The 27,215-nt window shown below is 41.1% G+C and overlaps 1 protein-coding gene across 1 annotated transcript in view; it reads left to right on the top strand.

Annotated features, from left to right (window-relative positions):
• The window catches only part of LOC123990266 (low-density lipoprotein receptor-related protein 1B-like), a 265,509-nt gene that overhangs the window by 106,149 nt on the left and 132,145 nt on the right, over positions 1-27,215 (top strand). The window contains exons 29-36 of the mRNA XM_046290887.1: positions 3,983-4,117; positions 4,396-4,525; positions 9,190-9,316; positions 9,465-9,616; positions 13,087-13,211; positions 13,499-13,873; positions 20,989-21,178; positions 22,888-23,092. Coding sequence (XP_046146843.1) covers positions 3,983-4,117; positions 4,396-4,525; positions 9,190-9,316; positions 9,465-9,616; positions 13,087-13,211; positions 13,499-13,873; positions 20,989-21,178; positions 22,888-23,092 — 1,439 coding nt within the window. The remainder of the gene's footprint in view (positions 1-3,982; positions 4,118-4,395; positions 4,526-9,189; positions 9,317-9,464; positions 9,617-13,086; positions 13,212-13,498; positions 13,874-20,988; positions 21,179-22,887; positions 23,093-27,215) is intronic.

Here is a 27,215-nt window from a genome sequence, read left to right as displayed (position 1 = left end):
AGGCAGGATATAACCCCAACCACTTTGCCAAAGCACAGCCCCCACACCACTATAGGGATATCTGTTATGCACCTGTTATACAGGTGAACATGAAAACATCTAGCTAAACTCAGCCAGCCAGCAGCAATGGATCGTTCTCATGCATACTATTTTCATGTCATTATGAGGTAGGTCATTGGTGCAAAATATGAAATCTTCCAGCTGGAATATGTCACATGTAAGATATGTGTTAACAGAGTGTGAATTCTGTGTAAACAGGAAGGGGCAAATCAACATATGATTCTGCCTATCCTCCCGACAACCTGGGCCCACTGTACAGACAGGCAAATACCGAAATGTACTTAATGCTTTAAGGCTGGGCTTGGAAAGGAATGGCAATTTCATCCTGTCAGATATGAAATAGAGTTAGCCATTTAGATACTATGTTTTGCATATGCAATTTATTTTCCAATAAAACCTGGTATACAATAGCCTTTTCATTTCCCGGTATTGCATGTCAACAAAGAAATAAGCAGTTGTGTAAAGTTCTTAAGTTAAAATACTTTAAAGTACTACTTAAAGTGGAACTGACAGCATTTTAACTACTTTGCAAATATGAAACAAACAGGAAATCATAATACACTATATATACAAAAGTATGCGGACACCACTTCAAATGATTGGATTTGGCTACTTCAGCCAAACCCGTTGCATACAGGTGTATAAAACCGAGTACACAGCCATGCAATCTCCAGAGAAAGCATTGGTCGTAGAATGGCCTTACTGAAGAGCTCAGTGATTATCTACTTGACTCCTTCAACAAGTCAGTTTGTCAAATTTCTGCACTGCCAGAGCTGCCCCGGTCAACTGTGTGCTGTTATTGCAAAGTGTAAATGTCTTAGAGCAACAACGGCTCTGTTGTGAAGTGGTGGGCCACACATGTTTGACGAGCAGTTTTCACCATACTTTTGGTCATGCAGTGTAACAGTAAAAATACAAAATTCCCAGGTTACGCTGGGAACCAACTTCATTAGATGTTTTAAAAATATGTTATATTTGACTAAATATCCCATGATGTACATTAAGGCATTGTTGGCAGAGTAGATGGATGCAGTTCAATGCATGATTCATATCATTCACCAATCCCAAAAATATTGCTATCAGGTTGTAAATCACAACTGGCCTGATATATTGTTTCCTGCCTCCATGAATTCGGAATGCATTGTTTCCGTTTCAATGACTTAAAGTTTTGGACAAAAACAGACGAACATAACTAAGGCTGAGAATGTCAATACAATCAAACTAGCAAGGGCAATGATCACAAGTCAATCATAATGTGGCTAATAGGCTAGTATATCTATTTATGTAGCTAGCTATTTAGCTGCTGGGAGGATGTCATGTCATTGGAGGAGTGGGTGAGAGAAAGACTTCTTCCAATCATATAATTTTAAAGTGTCTACAGGTGTCATTTGGTTAGTTACCAATAAAAGTTAATTGCTTTGCTAGCTAGCTAAACTGAACTTGAATGACTGTTATCCACTTAGCATATCTCTCATTCGTAAATTCTCTCTGGCGATCTACTCTGACTTCAGAGCACCCTCGTCTGAGTGTGCCAGAGCGCAGAATAACGGATGAATTTACAAACATGCAACACCTGCTGAATATGACAGGTGTCAGGTGTTTAGCTACTTACAGACATAAATGAGAGAACACCTCACTCTGATCATTTTACTCACCCTAGCAGAGCTTGTTAGGCTGTTCTAACGTTATCTAGAGCAGTGAGACGGTAACTGTGCTGCCAGCAACAACTTAATTATGTTTTTTGGGCGACGTTTACTGACACCAGTCATATTCCTAAATTCCTGTTATTCTGTGTGTGCTCTTGCACACTCAGACAAGAGTACTCTGAAATCAGAGTAAATAGCCAGAGTGAATTTATAAATGCACCCAGTGTCAATAGTGCAGTGTGCGCTCAATGCTAGGAGAGTGAAACACTCTCAATTTACGAACAGACAATCTAACAATACACTGAATTTATGAACTACCCACAGTCTGATACACTGAAGGCAATTTAAGAACACACCCTTAGTTATCAATCAAATGTATTTGCCATCGATCTAATGGGCTGGTAGGCAAATTCCCATTCATTGGGGTGGCAAGTAGCCTAGTGGTTAGAGCATTGGACTAGTAACTGAATGGTTGCAAAATCGAATCCCTGAACTGACAAGGTAATAATCTGTTGTTCTACCCCTGAACAAGGCAGTTAACCCATTGTTCCTAGGCTGTCATTGAAAATAAGAATTTGTTCTTAACTGACTTGACTAGTTAAATAAAGCAAAAATTTGGTTGGGTCAAGCATGCATTGGAAGGTGAGAAGCATGTGCAGGCTACTGTTCCTCATTGTTTGTCAGTGGAATTTTGTCAGCCATATAGCTGAAAATGTTTGAGAGGGTTTATCTAATGTTAGCTCATCTCGCTCTGGCTAGCAATAGTTGTTGATGTGCATGACTGAGGGAGAGAGCCTACCTCTCATGGTTGTGTGACCAATAGGACTGTAAAGTTCCCAAATGTAAGTGGGCTCTCCATGGTATTTACATATTTGCAGAGATCCATTTGGGTGATTTTGTGGCTTGTGGCGAATACTTTCTAATGTTCAAAAGTTGTGCTGTTGCTACTGCCTGTAAACACACAGTCCAGTTCAAAGTGAATGATGGCAAGCCTGTGTGGCAAATGGCTTATTTGCGTAAAAGCCTACTGTAGCTCTGATTGGCTATGGTGCACCGGTCTGTGTAGACTAAGGTCTGTGTTTATTAGGTTGCAGTGTCTGTTAATTGTCCAAACACACTCTATTGCTCCAAACCCACTCTATTGCGCTAGAATTTTCACAAATGACTTACTCTACGTCATTCATAAACATTCTATGAATTTATGAAAACGTGAAAACGACCATGTCAAAGTGTGCTGTCAGTCCCACTTTAAGTAGTTCTTTGGGGTTTCTGCACTTTAAATGACTATTTATATTTTTGACAACTTTTAGTTTTAGTCCACTACATTTCTAAAAAGAAAGTATGTACTTTTTACTCAATACATTTTCCCTGACACCCAGAAGTACTCATCACATTTTGAATGCTTAGCAGGGCAGGAAAATGGTCCAATTCAAACACTTATCAAGAGAAACATCCTTACTTCAAGATGGTGCCGACAGAGAGGGTTGCCTCACTCTAGTCCTTAAGAAACTATGCAGTATTTGTTTTTTTAATGTATTATTTCTCACATTGTTAGCCCAGAAAACCTTAAGTGTTATTACATATAGCCGGGAAGAACTATTGGATATCAGAGCGACGTCAACTTACCAGCACTGCGACCAGGAATACGACTTTCCCGAAGCAGATCCCTTGTTCGAACCACCCAAGGCATTCGAACTGATTCAAGGGGCTGACACAAAACAACAACGCTGCAGAAGAGGTAGACGGAGTGACCTTTTGGTCAGACTTCGGAGGTGCACACAACACCCACCACTTCCGAGTATATTACCCGCTAATGTCCAGTCTCTAGATTTGTTATTTTATTTTATTTCACCTTTATTTAACCAGGTAGGCTAGTTGAGAGCAAGTTCTCATTTACAACTGTGACATGGTAACAAGGTAGATTAAATTAGGGCAAGGTTTGCTTTCCAGGGAGACATCCGGGATTGTAACATACTCTGTTTCACGTAAACATGGCTCTCTGGGGACATGCTGTCGGGACAGCATGAATGAACATCTCTCCGGGAAGAAGGGCGAGGGTATATGTTTCATGATTAACGACTCATGGTGTAATTGTAACAACATCCAGGAACTCAAGTCCTTTTGTTCACCTGACCTAGAATTCCTCACAATCAAATGCAGTCCGTATTATCTCCCAAGATAATTATTGTTGGTTATTGTCACAGCCAAGTACATCCCCCTCAAGCTGACACCACGACAGCCCTCAAGGAACTCCAATGTTTCCTGCCTATCCACAGGTAATGACACAGTGTACTGGACAGACATGGGCCTGAACACAATCTCCAGAGCCAAGAGGGATCAGACCTGGAGGGAGGACATCATTACTACGGGAATCAGCAGGGTTGAGGGCATCGCAGTGGACTGGATTGCTGGTCAGTATTGTCTTCTGTAAAATGTTTTTAAAAATGGGTTCTTACTATGTGGATAACCCCCCCAAGATTTTATCCCATGAGACTAACCTATATAAATAAAGGTATACATAAAAAATATTCAAATCAAATTGAAAGGCATAAATGATAAATGATGCAAGTCTACTGAACTGTGCTTTAAAATTTCACGTTGTGTTGTGATTATCTCCTTAGTTTCTGATGAGTAAGAGTAACAATGTTCTTTGTACTCTAATAACAGTATATTTGTCTTCCTCCCACAGGTAACCTTTACTGGACAGACCATGGTTTCAACCTCATAGAGGTTGCTCGTCTTAGTGGTACCTACCGTTGTGTAGTCATCTCAGAGGGACTCGACCAACCTAGAGCCATCGCTGTTCATCCACAGAAAGGGTATGTCTGTTTGTTTGTCTGTGTGTCTGTGTGCGTACGTGCTTGAATGCATGTTTGTACGTGCGCCAGGGGCATCAATTGGGTATGCATACCGTAGCTCAACACCAACAATTTAAAATAGGCTACTAAAATCATTCCAATCCCAATTAAAAGGCTAATGTAGTTTAGTGCTATTATACTTCTGACTTTAAGACCTTGCGGACACCTGGGAGCGGGAGGTAAGGCTGTTTGTATGGCTGGTAGGCTTTATGGAAAGCAGAAATCTGTATATAATGACGAGATGCTTATGTCTCTGCCTTAACAATGGAAGTTGTTGTCCCAAAGGCGGGAAGGCAAATGATGGTTGGAAGTGCAGAATTGTCTAGAATGTCATTGTATGCTGTAATGTTAAGATTTCGGAACCGATGGTGAGTGTAGTAACTGTGGACAGACGATTTTTACGTTCTAAGAAATTCAGCACTCAGCGGTCCCGTTCTGTGAGCTTGCTTGGCCTACCACTTTGCGGCTGTTGTTACTACTAGAGAATTTCCACTTCACAATAACAGTACTTACAGTTGACCTGGGAAGCTCGAGCAGGGCATACATTTGACAAACTGACTTGCTGGAAAGGTGGCATTTTAGGACTGCGCCACGTTGAAAGTCACTGAGCTCTTCAGTAAGGCCATTCTATTGCCAATGTTTGTCTATGGAGATTGCATGGCTGTGTGCTCGATTTTATACACCTGTCAGCAACGGGTGTGGCTGAAACAGCCAAAATCATGTACTTTTGTACGTATATATATTACCAGTGAAAAGTTTGGACACACCTACTCATTCAAGGTTTTTTCTTTATTTTACTATTTTCTCCATTGTATAATAGTATAATAATAGTGAAGACATCGAAACTATGAAATATGAAATGAAATCACACTTTCCAAATAATATGCAATCATGTTTTAACCGACAAGATTCCTCAAAGTAGCCACCCTTTGCCTTGATGATAGCTTTTAACACTCTTGGCATTCTCTCAACCAGCTTCATGAGGAATGCTTTTCCAACAGTCTTAAAGGAATTCCCACATATGCTGAGCACTTGGCTGTTTTTCCTTCAATCTGCAGTCCAACTCATCCCAAACCATCTCAATTGGGTTGAGGTCGGGTGATTGTGGAGGCCAGATCATCTAATGCATCACTCCATTACTCTCCTTCTGGGTCAAATAGCCCCTACATTTTGAGTATGTATGCAGATGACTCAACACTCTACATGTTAGCTACCACAGTGACTGAAATGACTGCAACACTTAATGAGTGGGTGGAAAGGAATAAGTTCGTCTAAAATATTTCTGAAACTAAAAGCATTGTATTTCGGACAAATCATTCACTAAACCCTACATCTCAACTAAATATTGTAATAAATAATCTGGAACTTGAGCAAGTTGAGGTAACTAAACTGCTTGGAGTAACCCTGGATTGTAAAACTGTCATGGTCAAAACATATTGATACAACAGTAGCTAAGATGGGGAGAAGTATGTCCATAATAAAGCGCTGCTCTACCTTAACAGCGCTATCAACAAGACAGGTCCTTGCAGGCCCTAGTTTTGTCGCACCTGGACTACTGTTCAGTCGTGTGGTCAGGTGCCACAAAAAGGAACTTTGGAAAATTGCAACTGGCTCAGAACAGGGCAGCACGGCCGGCCCTTGGATGTACACAGGGCACTAATATTAGTAATATGCATGTCAATCTCTCCTGTCTCAAAGTAGAAAGAAGAGAGATTTACTTCATCACCACTTGTATTTATGAGAGGTGAAGCAACAAAAACATAGGCACAGACATATGGATTACACACACACACATGATAACATAAGCACTATACACATGTACACATGGAATTTGTGCTGTAGATACAGTGGGGAGAACAAGTATTTGATACACTGCCGAATTTGCAGGTTTTCCTACTTACAAAGCATGTAGAGGACTGTCATTTTTTATCATAGGTACACTTATCATAGGTACACACAACTGTGAGAGACGGAATCCAAAACAAAAATCCAAAAAATCACATTGTATGATTTCTAAGTAATTAATTTGCATTTTATTGCATGACATAAGTATTTGATCACCTACCAACCAGTAAGAATTCCATCTCTCACAGACCTGTTAGTTTTTCTTTAAGAAACCTCCTGTTCTTGACTCATTACCTGTATTAACTGCACATGTTTGAACTCGTTACCTGTATAAAAGAAACCTGTCCACACACTCAATCAAACAGACTCCAACCTCTCCACAATGGCCAAGACCAGAGAGCTGGTTAAGGATATCAGGGATACAATTGTAGACCTGCACAAGGCTGGGATGGGCTACAGGACAATAGGCAAGCAGCTTGGTGAGAAGGCAACAACTGTTGGTGCAATTATTAGAAAATGGAAGAAGTTCAAGATGACGGTCAATCACCCTTGGTCTGGGGCTCCATGCAAGATCTCACCTCGTGGGGCATCGATGATCATGAGGAAGGATCAGCCAAGAACTACACAGCAGGACCTGGTCAATGACCTGAAGAGAGCTGGGACCACAGTCTCAAAGAAAACCATTAGTAACACACTACACCGTCATGGGCACGCAAGGTACCCCTGCTCAAGCCAGCGCATGTGCAGGCCCGTCTAAAGTTTGCCAATGACTATCTGGATGATCCAGAGGAGTAATGGGAGAAGGACATGTGGTCTGATGAGACAAAAATTGAGCTTTTTGGTCTAAACTCCACTCGCCGTGTTTGGAGAAAGAAGAAGGATGAGTACAACCCCAAGTACACCATCCCAACCGTGAAGCATGGAGGTGGAAACATCATTCTTTGGGGATGCTTTTCTGCAAAGGGGACAGGACGACTGCGCCTTATTGAGGGGAGGATGGATGGGGCCATGTATCGCAAGATCTTGGCCAACAACCTCCTTCCCTCAGTAAGAGCATTGCAGCTGGGTCTTCCAGCATGACAACGACCCGAAACACACAGCCAGGGCAACTAAGGAGTGGCTCCGTAAGAAGCATCTCAAGGTCCTGGAGTGGCCTAGCCAGTCTCCAGACTTGAACCCAATAGAAAGTCTTTGGAGGGAGCTGAAAGTCCATATTGCCCAGCGACAGCCCTGAAACCTGAAGGATCTGGAGAAGGTCTGTATGGAGGAGTGGGCCAAAATCCCTGCTGCAGTGTGTGCAAACCTGGTCAAGTCCTAAAGGCAATGTATGATCTCTGTAATTGCAAACAAAGGTTTCTGTACCAAATATTAAATGCTGCTTTTCTGATGTATCAAATATTTATGTAATGCAATAAAATGCAAATGAATTACTTAAAAATCATACAATGTGACTTTCTGGATTTTTGTTTTAGATTTTGTCTCTCACAGTTGAAGTGTACCTATGATAAAAATGACAGACCTCTACCTGCTTTGCAAGTAGGAAAACCTGCAAAATCGGCAGTGTCTCAAATACTTGTTCCCCCCCACTGTATGTGGTAGTGGTGGAGTAGAGGCCTGAGGGCACACCGTGTGTTGTGGAATCTGTAGATGTATTTTTAGGTTTTTAAAATTGTATAAACTGCGTAATTTTATTTGACCCCAGGAATAGTATCTGCTAACTTGCAAGCAGCTAATGGGGATCCAAAATATATACAAATACAAAACCTTGTGAAGCTGGTTGAGAGAATGCCAAGAGTGTGCAAAGCTGTCATCAAAGCAAAGCGTGGCTTCTTGTAGAATTTCAAATATTAAATATGTTGTGATTGTTTAACACTTTTTTGGTTACTACATGATTCCATATGTGTTATTTAATAGTGTTGATGTCTTTAATGTTATTCTACATATAAAACATCTTGAATGAGTTGGTGTGTCCAAACTTTTGACTGGTACTGTATTTATTTATAAATAATAAAAAATAAATCGTTGGAGGAAATCCCCCCCCCCGCTCAGACCAGTAGAAACATGCTCAGACCAGTATAAACACGCTTAGATGTGCTCCTAGCTCCTGCAGTGATGTTTTTTTGTCATGCCTGACCTATGTGAAGTTGTTTAGCAGTTGTGGGTGTTGTGTGCAGTCACAGTATGATTTGTTTCAGTTTGCTACTAAAGGTCCGAGATCTACTGTTGACACTGCGTGAAAGATCAGGTGGAGGCGCTTGACAGGCTCACATTTCAACCATTTTCTGAAAACAGAGGGCTGTAACACCAAAGTATCCTCTCTAGACCCAATAGAAGTAGGCTTTGAGGTTAACTACATTGTAATACTTTATGATTTCAGTTGCATAGCCTCTGATAACCTCCTTATCACATTAGATCAGACATGTTGTGTATCCTTTCAGATCTGTTAATGTTGTCCAAGCAGTTAGATGTCAATAATATTGCTGTTTACCACTATGCCCCCTGCTTTATTGGCATGGGAAACACATGTTTACATTAGCAAAGCAAGCAAAATAGATAATAAACAAAAGGGAAATAAACAATACAAAATGTACCGTAAACATTACACTCACAAAAGTTTCAAATGAATAGAGACCCATGTCATATTATGGCTATATACAGTGTTGTAACAATGTGCAAATAGTGAAAGTACGAAAGGGGAAATAAATAAACATAAATATGGGTTGTATTTACAATCTCTCTCTCTCTCTCCCCTCCCTCTCTCCCCTCTCTCCCTCTGGTAGGTATCTGTTCTGGACAGAGTGGGGCCAGAGCCCCTGCATAGGGAGAGCCCGTCTAGATGGGTCTGATCAGGTCACCCTGGTCAACACTGGCATTGTCTGGCCCAACGGGATCTCCATAGACTATGAGGTACAGTACAGGGCTTCCTCCTGATCCACCTATGTTCTATTTGCTCTTATCCATCCACCCCATCCTAAACCAGTTTTATAACAGCATCTTATCCTCATATTTCTTTGTTTGGATAAAATGTACCCAATGTACCCCCATAACTCTGCAGGAAAATAGATTATACTGGTGTGATGCCCGCACTGACAAGATAGAGAGGATCAACCTTGAGACGGGTGAGAGCAGGGAGATTGTACTGTCAGTGGCCAACGTAGACCTGTTCTCCGTGGCAGTGTTTGGAGCTTACATCTACTGGTCTGACAGGTAATTTATTATTTCCTTAAATGCACACAGAGTGGGCTGCAAAGTCCGATCCTCTAACCCTTAATCTAAGAGGTCTCAGTGGGGAGATCCTCAGGGGAGAATCTTTACATGATTAGGTGCACCATCTCTTTATGTAAATGTACTAGCATATCTCAATGTCATTATCAAGGGCAAGACCCTTAAACCTTTTGTCAAACCAGTTATCTTGAGGTATTTCATGCTTGCTTGATTATTTTCTTTATGATAAAGTGCCATTGTTAAAATAAATTATGCCAGCCTTTTCTATTTTCTGTCATTTAGTCAAGTTTAACGTTTTAATGTCACATGCACAAGTACAGTGAAATGACTTTCTTGCAAACTCAAAACCCAACAATGCAATAATCAAAAACAATGTAATACTAGAAAAAACACATGAGAAATAAGAAGAACACAATAAGTAAGTAAGCATACTATATACATGGTCAGTTCCAATACTATTTACTGTACAATGTGCAGGAATATTGGAGTTATGGAGGTAGACATATATAGGGGTAAGGTGAGTAGGCAAAAGGATATAAGATAAACAGAGTAGCAGCAGCTTGTATGTGAGTGGGTTTGATTGTGTGTCAAGTCAGTATAAATTAATGTGCATATTTAAAAAATAAATACATTTGTATTTCATCTTTATTTAACCAGGTAGGACAGTTGAGAACAAGTTCTCATTTACAACTGTGACCTGGCCAAGTGAAGGGCTGTAGGAAGTCAGGTGCAGGAGAGCAGATATTTGGTAGCAAACTAGAGCCTTTTATTTGGCGGACTAAAAGCACATGGCACAAAAGAACACGAAATACAAATACGGGTTGAACATAACCCAGCGCAACCAGCCTAACGTGAGCATACATGAAAACAGATAAACAATACCACACAAAGACATGGGGGAAAGAGAGGGTTAAATACACAACACATAATGAGCAAAATTAGAACCAGGTGTGTGGGAAAACAAGACAAAACAAATGGAAAATGAAAAATGGATCGGAAGTGGCTAGAAGACCGGCGACGTCGACCGCCGAACACCGCCCGAACAAGGAGAGGCATCGACTTCGGCAGAGACCAAGATAAAGCAAAGCAGCGCAACACAAACAGCAACACAGAGTTTCACATGGAATAAACAAACATACAGTCAATAATAAAATAGAAAATGTATATTCAGTGTGTGCAAATGAGGTAGGATAAGGGAGATAAGGCAATACATAGGCCCTAGTGACAAAATCATTACAATATAGCAATTAAACACTAGAGTGATAGATGTGCAGAAGAGGAGTGTTCAAGTAGAGATACTGGGGTGCAAAGGAGAAAAAAATAACAGTATAGGGATGAGGTAGTTGGATGGGCTATTTACAGATGGGCTATGTACAGGTACAGTGATCTGTGAGTTGCTCTGACAGCTGGTGCTTAAAGTTAGATATTAGGTGTGTGTATGTGTCGTCAATATAAATTAATGCATATTATGTGTGTGTGTATGTGTGTGCATAGAGACAGTGCAAAAATAAAAGGTAAATAAAGATACAATGTTAACTCAAGCTTTCCTACCACGCCGCCTGATGAAGATGTCCTGGATGGCAGGGAGCTCGCCCCCAGTGATATACTGGGCTGTCCGCACCACCCTCTATAGTGCCATGCGATCGACGGCGGTGCTATTGCTATAGCAGGCAGCGCTGCAGCCAGTAAAAATGCTCTCAATGGTGAAGCTGTAGAACTTTTTGAGAATTTGAGGGCCCATGCCAAACTGTTTCAACCTCCTGAGGGGGAGAGGTGCTGTCACAGCTTTATGATTTGGACACCGAGGAACTTGAAGCTCTCGTGCTCGCCCCCCCCCCCCCCCCTGTTTTCTGTAGTTCTTAGTATTACTGACGTTGAGGGAGAGGTGGTTGACAGCAGTGTGGAGAGCAATTGAGATTGCATCCTCTATGGATTTATTGAGGCGGTATGCAAATTGGAGTGGGTCTAGGGTGTCTGGGATGGTGGAATTAATATTTTCCATAACCAGCCTCTCAAAGCACTTCATGATTACAGAAGTGAGCGCTACAGGGCGGTAGTCATTGTGGCATGAAGCCACAATGGGCACAGGAATGATGGTGGTCACCTTACAGACTGGGACAAGGAGAGGTTGAAAATGACTGTGAATATGCCTGACAGCTGTTCTGTGCATGCTCTGAGAACGCGCTCTGGAATACTGTCAGGTTCACTGTGGCCTTTCGGGTGTTGACCTGATCAAAGACCTTACTCACATCAGCCTTGGAGAGCAAGATCAGAAGATCCTCTGGGTCGGTGACAGCCCTCATACCCGGCCCGATGTTGTTGTTGTCAAAGCGTGGATAAAATGCATTGAGTTCGTCTGGTAGAGAGGCATCGGTGGGCAGATCACGGTTGGGTCTTTCTCTGTAATCCGTCATGGACTGTAGCCCCTGCCACATGCGGCGGGCATCGGATCCTGTGCAGTATGATTCCACCTTATTCCTATATTGTTCTTTTGCTCATTTGATGACTCTGTGGAGGTCATAGCGGGACTTCTTGTACTTATTCCTGTCCTCAAGGTTGTCTACGATGGCTCTGTGTGTGGTAGTCCTGTCCTTTAATTTAGTTCCAACCTCTGTGTTAATTCAGGGCTTTTAATTGGGGGAACCAGCGAATCCTCACCGTGGGGACAACATCGCCGATACATTTTCTAATGAAGCTGGTGACAGAGGTGGTCAGTTTGTCAATGTTAGTGGCGTAGTCTCAAAACACATTCCAATCAGCGCTAGCAAAGCAGTCCTATACCAGCATTTCTGATTCTGGTGACCATTTCTCAATGGAGCGAGTCACAGCTACTTCCTATTTGAGTTTCTGCTTGTAAACAGGAAGCAGGAGTGTGGAGTCTGATTTGCAGAGGGAGGGCCTTGTATGCTTGGTTGTGGGTAGAATAACAGTGGTCTAGGACTTTATTACCCCTAGTGGCATTAGAGACGGGTTGATGGAAGTTGGGCACCACGTCTTAGTGACCCAGAATTAAAATCGTCGGCAACCAGACAGGCAGCCTCTAGATATTAGTTTTCTTGCTTGTTTATATCCTTGTAAAGTTCGTTAAGTGCCAGCTTGTTATTTTTCTTCTCCTGATGTCACGTTCACAGTCACGATAACTGCTGAAAATTCCTCTGGAGGAAGAAGGGTCGACATTTGACCTTCAGGTATTCTAAGACGGGTGAACAGTTGGTAGACACTCACAGTTGAACACCAATTAGTGTTGATGTAGATGCAAACCCTTCCCCCCCTCGATTTCCCTGACTCCACTGTCCTGTTCCCCCGGTGAATGGAGAATCCATCAAGTTGGATAGCAATGGGGGGCATCTTGTCCGAGAGTCAAAAATAAAAGTGTTTTTAAGAAACAAAAAAAAATAAAAAATGTGTGTCATTGATGACTTCTCAAAATGTCTCTCTCTTTCTGTCCTCAGAGCTCACTCCAATGGTTCCATCCGACGAGGCTTCAAGAGTGACGGCAGCGAGGCAGTGACCATGAGGAGTGGTCTGGGGGTCAACCTGAAGGATGTGACAGTATTTAATAGAGGGCGGGAGAAAGGTTGAGGTTTCAACTTAATTCTCCTTATTGATTCTCGCCCATAATCAGTAGCAATGTTAAATGCATTGTTCAAAATCAACTGGGAGCCATCTAGTACAAGGGATAGATAAACCGTAGCTATAGGCAGTGCATGTACAATACAAAAGTGACGTTATATCACACAAGCACTTCTAGTTCTGGCACTACACTAAACAATTAACTTCATAAACATTAAATTAAATTAATGAGGGTAAATTAATCTTAGTTAGAATATGCCTTGAACACAGTATTTGTGTCTGCCAACCCAGGTACCAACCCATGTGCCAGGAGCAATGGGGGCTGTCAGCAGCTCTGCTTCCACCTGGGCAGTGGGCGTAGGACATGTTCCTGTGCCCATGGCCACCTGGCTGAGGATGGCTTTGCCTGCGAGCGATACGAAGGCTATCTGCTTTACTCTGAGAGGACCATACTGAAGAGCGTCCACCTCTCAGACGAGAGCGACCTCAACTCGCCCGTCCAGCCCTTCGAGAGGCCCACCTACTTCAAAAACATCATAGCACTGACCTTTGATTACCGCCAGAAAACCGCAGGAGGGACCAATCGCATCTTCTTCAGCGACATCCATTTTGGGAATATCCAGATGATTAATGACGACTGGACAGGACGATCAATCATAGCCAAAAGTAAGTGCTGCTTTACTTTTTATGTTTTGATGATTTTGAGTTTGTTTATTTACAAGTGCCTGCATATATACGTTTATGCCTGACAGAATATATCGTTCATGTTTTATTATTTTACTAATATTTTACTTTCTAGTACATCCCATTCATTTATTTTCCTCTAAATCTTGATCCTGTTGTAATGCTGGGTGCTAAGTCAATGAAATAACCTACGATGTGAAATGAGGGTCTGCAGCCAGCCTCTCCTGCCTCTTAGCAGCCATTTGTGAAAAGCTATTTGTGGAGAATATAGTGGCTGGGTCCTAGGATGTGTGGCTTTGATGCATAATACTACATCAACTATACAGATGTAGGATCTTAATTTGATCAGCCTGTTGCAAAATAACTTTCCTGCAATTCAAAACATGTACAACTTTTAGTGTATTTGAGCTTTAAAATGCTTCTGAAGTTTGTAATATCCACTTAGAAATGTCGGACTTGATTTTCCCTTGTAAAAAATGTATCAATCCCTACAAAAATGTCCATGAATTACAATCCACATAATAATTCACATGTCCTGTTGCTGCAGGATTATTTTCCTGCTGTAGCAAACTGGCTCAAATTAAGATCCTACATCTGTAGAGCATTGTAATGGCCACCTCTATTTTGCCCTAAATGGGAACAATTTAACTGTCAAATAAGATGTTTAAGATGGGGGATTTTTTTAGGTCTCACTATTGATGCAGAAAATTACCCAGCTCTCATTTTCACCACATTTTGACCAAAACATAAATAAGTGGCCTGAGAGTGATACAGTATCTTCACCACTCTGGGCAGCAAGCAGCATTTGCAGCATTCGCAATAGGATTAGCTAGCAATGGGTATCATTATTGCAAGGAACAGCGTCTGCATAAAATAAGCTTAAGTATTTAGGGATTAAGGAAGTTTATAGGACACATGGGTGCTTGTGAAATTGACATCTAACAAAGATAAATTGAAAATATATCTATTTGGCTTGACTTTAATAAATACATATATAATGTGAAACGCATAACAAATGGACCTTTTATAGCCTGCTAATCAGTCAGTCATTCTAGATGGCAGGAGGAGAGCCAGCAGAGCCATTGCGTGTGTTCTCCCTGTCAGTCTTTTCTAGATAAGCTAAGTGGAGGCAGATGAGCAGGGAAAGCCTCTGTTCTACACTGTTAGCATCTTTTGCCTTTTTCTGAAGTCTCCTCTGAACTCATGTCACTCACTCACCCCTCACACTCTGGAAGAACAGCATCACCAGTCACACTCTGGGAGAACAGCAGGAGTCCACTGATCCATATCCTCATGTTCTACTGTTGGCAAAATTGACAGAGACAGATGGGATGACTGGAAATATACTTTTTTGTTCTTTTGGCTTTGACCAAGAGGAGCAATTATCATTTTGAAAAGAAGCACTGACGTATAAAGAGAAAAAGCTATGTGGCTGGCAAATGTCAAGTGTGTGTATGTGTTTGATATCCTTCTTTGCACCTCTTTGTGTAATTGGTAGACCTCAAGCCATGCCTAGCCTGTTCACGTGCAGAGTTGGAGTGATTTATTTAGCACTGAAACATCCATTGCCTTTACTTTAGCTTAGCTTGTTATAGGGTTGTCCTTGAGTAGAGAAAATATTGGTTGACCGAAAGTCGTCTCTTCTTTCAACGATTCGATTGGTCTACATTTTAAAACGTGTATTTTTTCATATATAGATACACCCTATGTGCTTGAATAAAATCAACTATATATGCATTGAGCTTGTCTGATGCTTTAAGGGCACTGTTAGATCAAATCAGACACAAATGACTCAAGATGGAGACAGAGATCAAGATTACCAGAAGGAAAATAATGTAACCTGTCCCGAGGCAGATTCTACCGTTGCACTCCTGAAGTTACCTATAATCTTACCATTTCTACCGATTTGCGTGCCAGTTATGGTTTCCAGTTATGATTTGCACATTGTCGTGGCACAGTTTCATTTAAAATCATTGTCATGTGTTTAATCAAAATTCTATCCAAATCTCAATGAAAATGATACAAACTTCTATTGCCAACTATGTAAAAAATAGTCTATAAAGCCAACAAATAAACATTGCAGCCTGTAGGTAGAAAATATCCTGATAAAAATATATTAAAGGTCACATTTTCTACGCATGGCCTGTCTGCAATGAACTTGAAACATTGTATCAACTATTAACTTGGACCTGAATCTCATGCTAGCAAACTTGCAACATTGTCTAAAATATTCTGGGCCCTCAGAGTTTCCCAAGTCAATGGGCTTGGGACAGACACAGCTGTAGGCTATTTGTGCAAGCGATAAGAAGTAATCAGATAGGCCCTATTTTATAAAGTTTCCATTGGATCAGAGCATTACATTTTTCCCTTTCACGCTGAGTGGCTGTCGAAGGGGGGAGAGCTGTAAAAAACAGACTTTGATTGCTTGCTGTTTGAGGTGAAGAAAACATTACTTTGAGAATCTCAACAGCTCATTAGTGGTGGTGCGGTTAAGCAAATCCGAAAAACTATCTGATCCCCAAATGGGCATATTTATATGTGTCCATTTGCGTACAGGCCAGATAGCCTATAGGCCTACTTCAATGCGTGATCAGGTGCGTATCCTTACTCAACATTGACAGTAGCGCTCCAAACAAAAGACATTGACTAAATTGACAAAACTCATAAATGGAATAAATAAACCAAAACTTGTTTCTCACAAGGTTGTGCGCTCTTCAAACAGCGTGTCCACTCCGACAATGAGAACGGCAAAAGACTGGAATAATAATATATTAAATGCATGAACAGAAATTACTGTTACCAAACATTATTAAGTATAGGAATTAACGGTAAGTGTACTACTGGTAATATATGTAATGGGGAATTGATAGACACTAACAATCAAACGCAAACAATTCACACAATGAAGTTACGAAGCAATGAATGTGCACAAATTGGTGGGAGAGTGCGCATTCTGGAGAGAGACATGCATTATGCAGCCCCACTCCCCTTCTTCTTGGACTGTGCCATCCCAGCAGCCTCTGCAATGGATTAATCTCGGCCTCCACAATGGATTAGTTCACTGAGATAGGCGCAAATAAGACACGTGTCTTCTGTACCATAATATATATATATATATATATTTGCCACTTCTCGACTACAAAAAATCTTGGTCGACCAACAGCCTATCGACCAAACAATCGACCAGTCGACTAATTACGGTCAGCCCTAGCTTGTTAACTCACTATTCATAGTTGGTTGGATTCAGGACTCTTGTTAATCGACTAAACAATGTTATCAGAATCAGACTGTCCATCCTCTCCTTTTCCATATACCCTCTTCATTACACTCCTCTCCTCTCCTTCCCTCTCCTCTCCCTTTCCTCTACCCTCTTCTCTACCCTCCCCTCCTCTACCCTCCTCTCCTCTCCTCTCCTTCACCCCCTCCTCTCCTTCCTCTCCACAAAGTTCTACTGCGTACCCTGTCATTGAAGAAGGGTGAAGATGTTAATCATCCATATTTCCCTAATGAAGCTCCACGTCCCCCATTAATTACTCCCTGGCCTCTCCAACGATTTCCGGCAAACCAAGCTGTCAGACGCCTTTTTATTGCGAACAATTAATTAGCAATTGGGCTGACTCAGATAGTGCCTTAAGTATTCTGTATGTATGGTTTATGGCTTATAGAAAGCACCGGATTCAGTCCGTATCTCCAGAATTGACGACCTGTTCACCATTAAGATCAATTAAGCACTCACTCCACAGCAGATTGTAGAGTATACTGTATGTCCCATTGAGTTGGAGTTCTAGGATATAATTCAGGTGGTAAGGTTTCATCCAAGATCTTCACTAATGGTTCAGTGAATATGTTAGGTATCTTTGTGCAACGCAAAGACAGAAATATGTGTGTTTTCCCAACGAGGACAAGCATGTTGTTTATGTTTTGTCCACCAGCCGGCTGTCTGTCGGACCGTCTGGTTTCATAGCGCCTCAGAAAGAGACTTGAATGGAGGTTGTGACCATAGCGGACAAAACAACCGCTGATTTTTATTGGATGATCTCTCAGTTCATCACCATCCAGCGCATCCTTAGAACCCCCCCCCCCCCCCCGGAAAAAAATCTGAAAACTTAGAAATAGTTTTCACGCAAACTTTATATGGTCAATGTGATCGAACATTTATTTAACATGTCGATTTTCACAATTTTTACAGCTGTAGCAGGCTTGCTCCATCTCTCACCCAGATTTTAAGCTGCACCCCTTTCAAGTCCCCCTGTTGCACAGTGTCAACATGCTCTATATGCCATAGCAATTGAGCCTGGTGGGGCAAGGTTATGGTTGTACTAGCACTCTGATGCAACCCTATTTTCATGCCAAGCACATACGGTTTGGCATGTCTATTTGGTCACTATTGAATGTATTTATCCCTGCTCACTAAGTAAACAGTAGAAACTACAATGAATGAGAGACCTGGAATATGTAAGCTTAATTTTTTTCAGTGACCTCTATTACCAATCGATATATGAACAACAACGGTTTGCAGCAGAGACTACCCTGTGCTGTATATGCTTACATTGGTATTCATGGATTTTACTTTACTTCATATTTTCCTGGAATTAGGTTTGTTTGGACTTGTCAACTCTGTGAGTGCCATCAGATGTATTATGGGTTGATTAATGTCTTGTATATTCCATTTAAGTATTTAGGATGAGCTGGTGGATGGATTTGTTAGTACACAACGTGCAGAGGTTATATCCTGTGTGTGGCAGTTACAATGAATTCAACCTTGTGGCTGTAATTCCCTGCACCACAAATGAAAGAAGCATGGTGTTGTGCATGTTAACATATCGGAGCGGTTTCCCAGAAACAGATTAAGCCTAGTTGTAGAATAAAAAGAGTTTTCGATGGAGGTTCTCCATTGAGTTTGTTTTTTTACTCCAAGACTAGGCTTAATCTGTGTCTGGCAAACCGTCCCTTCATGTCTGGACTGTTGCGGTGACAATGTTACCTCTACACCGGCACTCATGAGTCGTGACCGTAGTACTAAGCTCCTCTTATGCTTATGCACTCTGGACATGTGTTGGTAGTACCCAACTTACTAACGACCACCAGGTCGCTAATGGCCTGGTACTCAGGGCTCCATTGTCCCTCTAACCACTCTGACATCAATGGAAATGCATTCGAAAATCACATCAAACACTTATCATCAAAACAGTATCATGCTTTTAAAACTCACCTCAATGTGATTTATCAATTTGAAGAAAGACGTTCAACAACAGGTTGAAACTGAGTGGAAAACATGGTCCTTCTGCCTAACATAACGAAATGGACTGCGCTTTCTAAGGTGATGATTAATTTAAAACACCCATACACATATTAGACCTTATATATACACATAGGCCTATATATGAACCTGAGCCCGATTTTTAAAAACCTAAATTAAAATAATGATTGTGCCATTATACAATGCATAGCCTACCGCATATTACACATGGCATAAAAAATATGTAAGATATCTTTGGTACATAATTGGTCTAGCCTATACTCCAAAATTGAACAAATTCTACTAATCACCTTTGAGTGTGGATGGTATTATTGTGCATACTGGAGAGGCTGGTTACCTTATGCTACCCTCCAAACTTTTTATCCATGATTCTGGGAGAGAACTAGGCGTGGCTGTTGGTTCATTGATTGTTCAGGGCGGCTTACAGAGTTAGCCTACATTTTGTATTTGATTTTAGTAATAGGGATTTTTAAAAATATTTTCATAATTAATAGGCTGAAACATTACCTTTAGCTACAGAATACCTCACCACTGTGAGTTTCCATCTCTTCCTCTCTCTGATCCATTCCTTTCTCAAGCATACAGAGAGAGGGGCTGTCAACAGTTTCTTTAAATATGTTTGGTTGTGAAAACATGCTGCTATCGATGTTCCCGAACAGATTTCACTTGATTTCCCAAATTAAGCACTAGGTTGGAAAGCCCATGGCATATACAGTTTGTGCAGAATATCACCTTTTGTGCAGTGAGAGGCTGCATGCTCCTCAAACAGTGGCTGATGCATGGAGTGAAATAACTGGAATAGCCTACCTGGCATGATGGAAAAACAAACCGGAGGGAGGCTATTTGGGTGCATAAGGATGACATGTGTTTTTCCCCCTGCCTGTAATTGATAATGGGCCATTCTAAATTGAAACCAATGTGGCATATTAGTAAAGAAACTATGAAATGTAAAATAGTCTGATGGATAATATGATAACATGATCACTTGATGATGTGCATGCTGTGGCAGGGAACAGAGTGTAAGCTTTATTTTTCTACTTTCTCAAATCATAAGTAGCCTATAGTCGTGTCATGCAGCCCATATATGTTTTGATTTATAAGACATTCTAAGGTTTGTGTCATTCACACCTAAAGTGATCACTTTTACGCTCAACATAGACACTTCATATGCGTATTCGCTCCAGAATGGGAAAAATATAATTTATATTTTATTCAGCTAAGGTCAATTATATTCTTCGGACTATAAAATCATAAAATATCAAATAAAGTAATGGCACGGGACTTGTAAGCATATTTAGTCTATTAAATGAAAAAAGCCTACAGCCGATAACATGGTGAATAGCCAGATAACATACAGTACGACAACTCATATTGTGTTCTTCTGAAATACATTTCCTTCATATAATAATGTTTCTTTAGAACTGCCTAAAATAAACAATGGATTAGTTGTGATGGTGTATATTAATGTGATTTATTAGCTTTTTTAAATGTAGATATTCCAAAGGTAAGAATCAGCGGCTTGTATGTGTGGATGTCTGGAGATGCTAAACATGCTTAAAGTCTTCATGTTAATTATCTGTCAATTACTGTGAGACCGTCAGGTTTTTTCCATGAAAATAACGGGCTGAAAAAATGTCATGACTGCCACAGCCCTTGTCTAGACATCATTGACTTTATTCCTCCTGAGGTGGATTCAGATCTGTCCACCTTTATCAATGGAGTCAAAGCACTGCATTACCAGTTGATTTAATGCCATATCCATTACATGTAAGTATTTCAAATGAATTAGTGGAGGCTGGATGATTGGATGATGACGTCCTTGTCTGTGTACCCCCAGATGTGGGTTCAGTGGAGGGGTTGGCGTACCACCGTGCCTGGGACACTCTGTACTGGACCAGCTCTACCACCTCCAGCATCACCAGGCACAGTGTGGACCAGAACCGGCCCGGGACCTTCAGCAGACAGGCTGTGGTCACACTCTCTGAAGACGACCATCCCCATGTCCTCGCCCTGGACGAGTGCCAAAAGTATGTAGTTCTAGTTCTACTAAGTCTCCCAATAGCCTGGTCCCAGATGTGTTTGTGTTGTCTTGCCAACTGCCATGTTCATTGTCAGGAGTTGGCAAGACATCACAAACACATCTGTAACCAGGCTCGTCTCTTGTTTTAATGATGTCAGAATTTGTGGGGACCACAAATGTAGTTCATTAGTTACTACTTCAGATGCAGTATGTGATTATGTGCTTGAAGCTATGTTTGTACAGTATATGCTCAACAGATATATAACATATATACATTTTGGTAGCATTAAAAGACAAGACATGCCTCCTTGGACAAAGTGAATTGTCTTGCTGTCTAAAGACAATTTTGTCTAACGAATGTCACCTCTTGAACGGATCTCAGTGGGTGTAATTTTGTTAGAACAATCAGTAGAATGTTATATGAGAGATATGCGTCCAGTTCTGTAGAGAAGATTGGATCCCTACGGTGTAGTGAAGGCGAGACATTTAATTGGTTTGACACACTCACATTTGAAGAAATACTGCCTGCAGTGCTTTCACAATAACAAACTAATGTTCCTGTTATATCCTTTAAGATATAAAAGTATGTCTCAAAGTACAGTAATTATGCATGCCAAGGAGGTTTTCACAGAACACTGACCCAGAGTTCACAAACAAATTTGACCTGAGTGGGTATGCATGCAGTATGCAATTTGGCATTTTCACTACAGAACACTGCTAATTTAAATTTAACCTAACATGATAAATTAGCACTCTCTGACATAGTATTCTAACTAGCCCCTATGAATTCTCAAGACTTCCAATGCTGTAAACATTGTCTTCTATAGGGAGGGTCCACCATAACCATATATAGGCCTATCTCTATTTTGCTCAACTTCAAAAGTATACATTGTTCATCTTTGATCAGTACACTACAATACCTGGCAGTTTGATGAGGATATAATCCCTCTACTTTCTCTTCTAAGAAGTGAATATGTAGCTGCTGTACACTGTAATACAATTCACATATTCCTTTAATTTTGCAGAACCTACTTCCTCAGATGCAATCCCACACGATTATAATTTGCCTTATTCTTAGTAGTCCCCTCAAAGAAATATGAATACCAATTCCATTCAGCATTCATTGATGCTAATCTGGTTTTTATTAAATGGAAAGTGAGTATAAAAAATGAAACTGCAGCACCAACCTTATTAGAGATGGGAGCTGCAGTAGCTCCTGCAAGGCGACACTAACAAAGGCGACAGAGACAACATGAGGAGCAGATGACAGGTCATGCAGGCCATCGTGAGCTATGGGATCACGACCAGATAGAGCTATAGGCAATTTAAAACAGCTGCCTATGAATAATTCTCACAGCTATTAGTGTTTATTTCCCCTACAAAGAAAGCCAAGGAGCTTGACAAGTTTCAATTGCAGTCCTATTAAAGCCATCATACACTCCCCTAATTCAATTTCAAAGAGCATATATTTGTTTTGTCCTCTTCACTGAGGGGGGTATAAAGATGTCTGAGGGGAAATGTGCATATAGAGAGACATTGCATCTGGGTTATCTGTTTGCAGTGAAGGTGGAAATTGCTTTTAAGACTTGAGATTAAAAAAACTTGTAAACATAACTGTTATTATCTATCTCTCCTCTTTCCAGTCAACGGACTCCTTTAAAACTGTTTCTCAAATGACCATCTAGTTAATAGTAGGTTGTTTAATGTTTATTTCAGCCTGATGTTCTGGACTAACTGGAACGAGCAGCGTCCCAGTATTATGAGGTCCACCCTGGCAGGAAACAACATGAAGGTGATCGTCAGCACTGACATCCTCACGCCTAACGGACTCACCATCGACCACAAGGCTGAGAAGATCTACTTCTCTGATGGAAGTCTGGGGAAGATAGAGAGGTGTGATTACGATGGCTTACGCAGATATGTGAGTATGAATGACATAACGATTCTCTATGTATGCCACTATAAATTCAACCACACTATGTCACTGTGTTAGACTTTGGGCCGAATTACAAATAACTTTCAATGGAGATTATCCATTAAGCATGCTTTTTAGTCCAGGACCAGGTTTAATCTGTCGTTAAAACCTAAGGGCTCAACTAATGTCATACCTAGTTGATGTCATTAACACATTCTAATGATACAAGACATACTGCAGCTCGTTTGACTTGGGCAGCACACAAGACCACAGAACTTGAGCATATTCATTCAATCTCACCTTCTTCACTAAGGAGCAAAAGTATAGGCAGTTCAAAAAGGCAATTACTTCTTGTTGAACCAACATGTGTTCTGATGTTGTCACTGTCTATAGCTTTTTATGGAGGAGAGAAAAGGTATTTGAAACATGGTAGACACAAAGGCAATGATTCTCTGCTGAAATGTCAGTGTTATGCCACCCTTAAGGTGAAATGTCAGTGTTATGCCACCCTTAAGCTGAAATGTCAGTGTTATGACACATCTTAAGGTGAAATGTCAGTGTTATGCTACCCTTAAGCTGAAATGTCAGTGTTATGCCACCCTTAAGCTGAAATGTCAGTGTTATGCCCCCTTTAAGCTGAAATGTCAGTGTTATGCCCCCTTTAAGCTGAAATGTCAGTGTTTATGCCCCCCTTAAGCTGAAATGTCAGTGTTATGCCCCCTTTAAGCTGAAATGTCAGTGTTATGCCCCCTTTAAGCTGAAATGTCAGTGTTATGCCACCCTTAAACTGAAATGTCAGTGTTATGCCACCCTTAAGCTGAAATGTCAGTGTTATGCCACCCTTAAGCTGAAATGTCAGTGTTATGCCACCCTTAAGCTGAAATGTCAGTGTTATGCCCCCCTTAAGCTGAAATGTCAGTGTTATGCCACCCTTAAGCTGAAATGTCAGTGTTATGCCCCCTTTAAGATGAAATGTCAGTGTTATGCCACCCTTAAGCTGAAATGTCAGTGTTATGCCACCCTTAAGCTGAAATGTCAGTGTTATGCCACCCTTAAGCTGAAATGTCAGTGTTATGCCACCCTTAAGCTGAAATGTCAGTGTTATGCCCCCCTTAAGCTGAAATGTCAGTGTTATGCCCCCCTTAAGCTGAAATGTCAGTGTTATGCCACCCTTAAGCTGAAATGTCAGTGTTATGCCACCCTTAAGCTGAAACGGGACACATTTTCTACCCGCTACATTATCTTCCATTCCTGTTGAGCCTGATGGTGTTTCAGCCGTCAAACAAGGGATGGCTTCTGTAATACCTCTCAGCATTCTTTTCATATATTATATCTCAAAAGACAGAGTCAATTGTTTACTTAATTATAGAAGTAATTTCCCTTCAAATTGTAAAGGAAAGGACCAGTCTCATTTTTATCTGTGAGAGGTTGCTTGCATAATATATATTCATAGTGGTGAAAATTCTGAATATGTACTGTATCCTTCTGTATCCCTGGCATGTAAGGGATTACAATAGAATGTGGCTCTCCTCTTTGCCGACGGATTTCAATTTGTGCTTGACACGACCTTTGTGACTGAGGACTTTGGCCCATCTCAATTAGTTACCCATACGTTTGCCATAGCAGGGTCGTGCGGCTCAAAAGTCACACCGTTTGGGTTCCTGCGTGCACCGCCTGCGGTCTCTCTCATGCTAATGAAGGCTCACACAGAAAAGCCCTGTGGGGGCGAGCCCATCACTTTCCCTATTAGAATGTGAAAATGAAACAGCGCTAACGGGTTATCAACAAAGCAGCGGTGAGACACCCCGGGTGAAGAGAAGTGGGGAGACAGAGAGAGAGAGAGAGCGAGCGAGAGTTGACTAGAGTGGGACTTCCTGACATTATGTGTGATAATGTGGGGGCGGTGCAGGGCAGTATGTGGGCGGGGTGGTGCAGAGTGGTATTGTATGGCAGAAGGTCCACAGAGGGACTCCATGGCTCCTGTAGCTCAGGGATCTGGAAGTGTCGTTGCTGCCTGACAGCCTAACACTGTGACTGTGTGACACCCCCTCCCTCTGCTCTGACAGTCATGAGATGAACACAGAGTACAGCAAAGAGCTAAAAAGGCCCACTTGCCTTCCTCACTCCAGTGTGCCATTTTAAGTGGAGCCGTCGTGTCATTAACCATGCTGCCAAAAGTCCAGAGCGCCCGCTGGAGTATGTGATGGGGATAAGATGTCAACACATTAAGGCAGTGAAAATAAGACATTTTAAGTGTGAACAGACTGAATACTAATTGAGAAGTGGTTCTTAAGGGTGGTTATTATGTTATATGATCACTGAATATGATCTTCAAGATTTATGCGATCCCAAATCCCAAAATTAGAGTGTGGCATGATATGATCTTCAGACTACAATTACATTGTATGACAATTATTTGTGACGTCTTATATACATTGACATACTTATGCAAGATCTTAGGTCTGGTCAAACTCGAGGTGTCATTAAAAAAAAATGCACCCCCCCACCCCAACGTTATTTCAATCAATATTTTCACATGACCGTCTCCTGTACTATAAACAAAGAAATCACCCCATCCACACTCATAAAATGTACAAAAAAGGATGATTACCACCATAAATAAAAATAACTGTGGCAACCCTGCATTCATAAACGTGCATGTGGACTTGACCACTTCAGCATGGTTTTGTGGCAGGGCTACGGGCCAGAATGTAAAGGGTTTGATGACTACAAGCTCAATCTCACTGCGATCAGAGCTGGCTACATGCAATGATTAGCTAGGGGGAAATCAGATTTTCAACATTTTGATGCTTTTTATTTATAATTTGATAAAATATACGCAACAATTTCCCACCAACAGGTTTCTGTACCAATGCACCACACACAACCAATAAGCATAACTGCATACCGATTACCGACTTCGAGCTTCATTGTGGTTTGCATTTTCTACACCACAATCAAATAGAGTATGTCAGTCTCGACCAATAGAAAATACATTCCTCCGTACTCAGTATCAAAGGCTTGGCTTGACAATCTCCGAATGTCATTAAACCTTTTGGTGTTTTCCATTCATTGAATAGCCTGTGAATAGTTTGGATACTGGAGTGGAGGAGCATGTGCAGGAAGCCTACAGGAGTCTTTTGAAGTTTACGCACTGGTTTTGTTTATGTCACACATGAAAGGTCATAGAATTTAAAAGTTAAATGACATACACTACCGTTGAAAAGAGTGTCTACAAATGTCCTTGTTTTTGAAAAAAGCAAAAATGTTGTCCATTAAAATAAAATAAAATAGTGCAGAAATACAGCGTAGACATTGTTAATGTTGTAAATGACTATTGTAGCTGGAAACGGCTGTTTTTTAATGGTATTTCTACATAGGCGTACAGAGGCCAATTATCACAACTATCACTCCTGTGTTCCAATGGCGCGTTGTGTTAGCTAATCCAAGTTTATCATTTTAAAAGGCTAATTGATGATTAGAAAACCCTTTTGAAATTATGTTAGAACAGCTGAAAACTGTTTTTAAACCGGATTTTAAAGAAGCAATAAAACTGGACAACTTTAGACTAGTTGAGTATCTGGAACATCAGCATTTGTGGGTTTGATTACAGGCTAAAAATGTCCAGAAACATTCTTGGCCAGAAACCTTCTTCTGAAACTTGTCAGTCTATTCTTGTTCTGAGAAATGAAGGCTATTCCATGCAAGAAATTGCCAAGAAACTGAAGATCCCGTACACCGTTGTGTACTACTCCTTCACAGAACAGCGCAAACTGGCTCTAACCAGAATAGTGGTAGGCCCCGGTGCACATCTGAGCAAGAGAACAAGTACATTAGACTGTCTAGTTTGAGAAACAGATGCCTCACAGGTCCTCAACTGGCAGCTTCATTAAATAGTACACACAAAACACCAGTCTCGTAAACAGTGAAGAGGCGACTCTGGTATGCTCGACTTCTAGGCAGAGTTGCAAAGATGTATCATAGACTAGCCAATAAAAAGAAAAGATTAAGATGGTCAAAGGAACACAGGCATTGGACAGAGGAACTCTGCCTCGAAGGCCAGCATCCCGGAGTCGCCAAAATCAAATCAAACTGTATTTGTGGGTAAGGGTAAAAGTGACTAGGTAAT

This window comes from Oncorhynchus gorbuscha, linkage group LG01 (assembly GCF_021184085.1).
Source record: "Oncorhynchus gorbuscha isolate QuinsamMale2020 ecotype Even-year linkage group LG01, OgorEven_v1.0, whole genome shotgun sequence".
Taxonomy (NCBI): Eukaryota; Metazoa; Chordata; class Actinopteri; order Salmoniformes; family Salmonidae; genus Oncorhynchus; species Oncorhynchus gorbuscha.
This window is presented reverse-complemented; position numbering and strand designations above follow the sequence as displayed.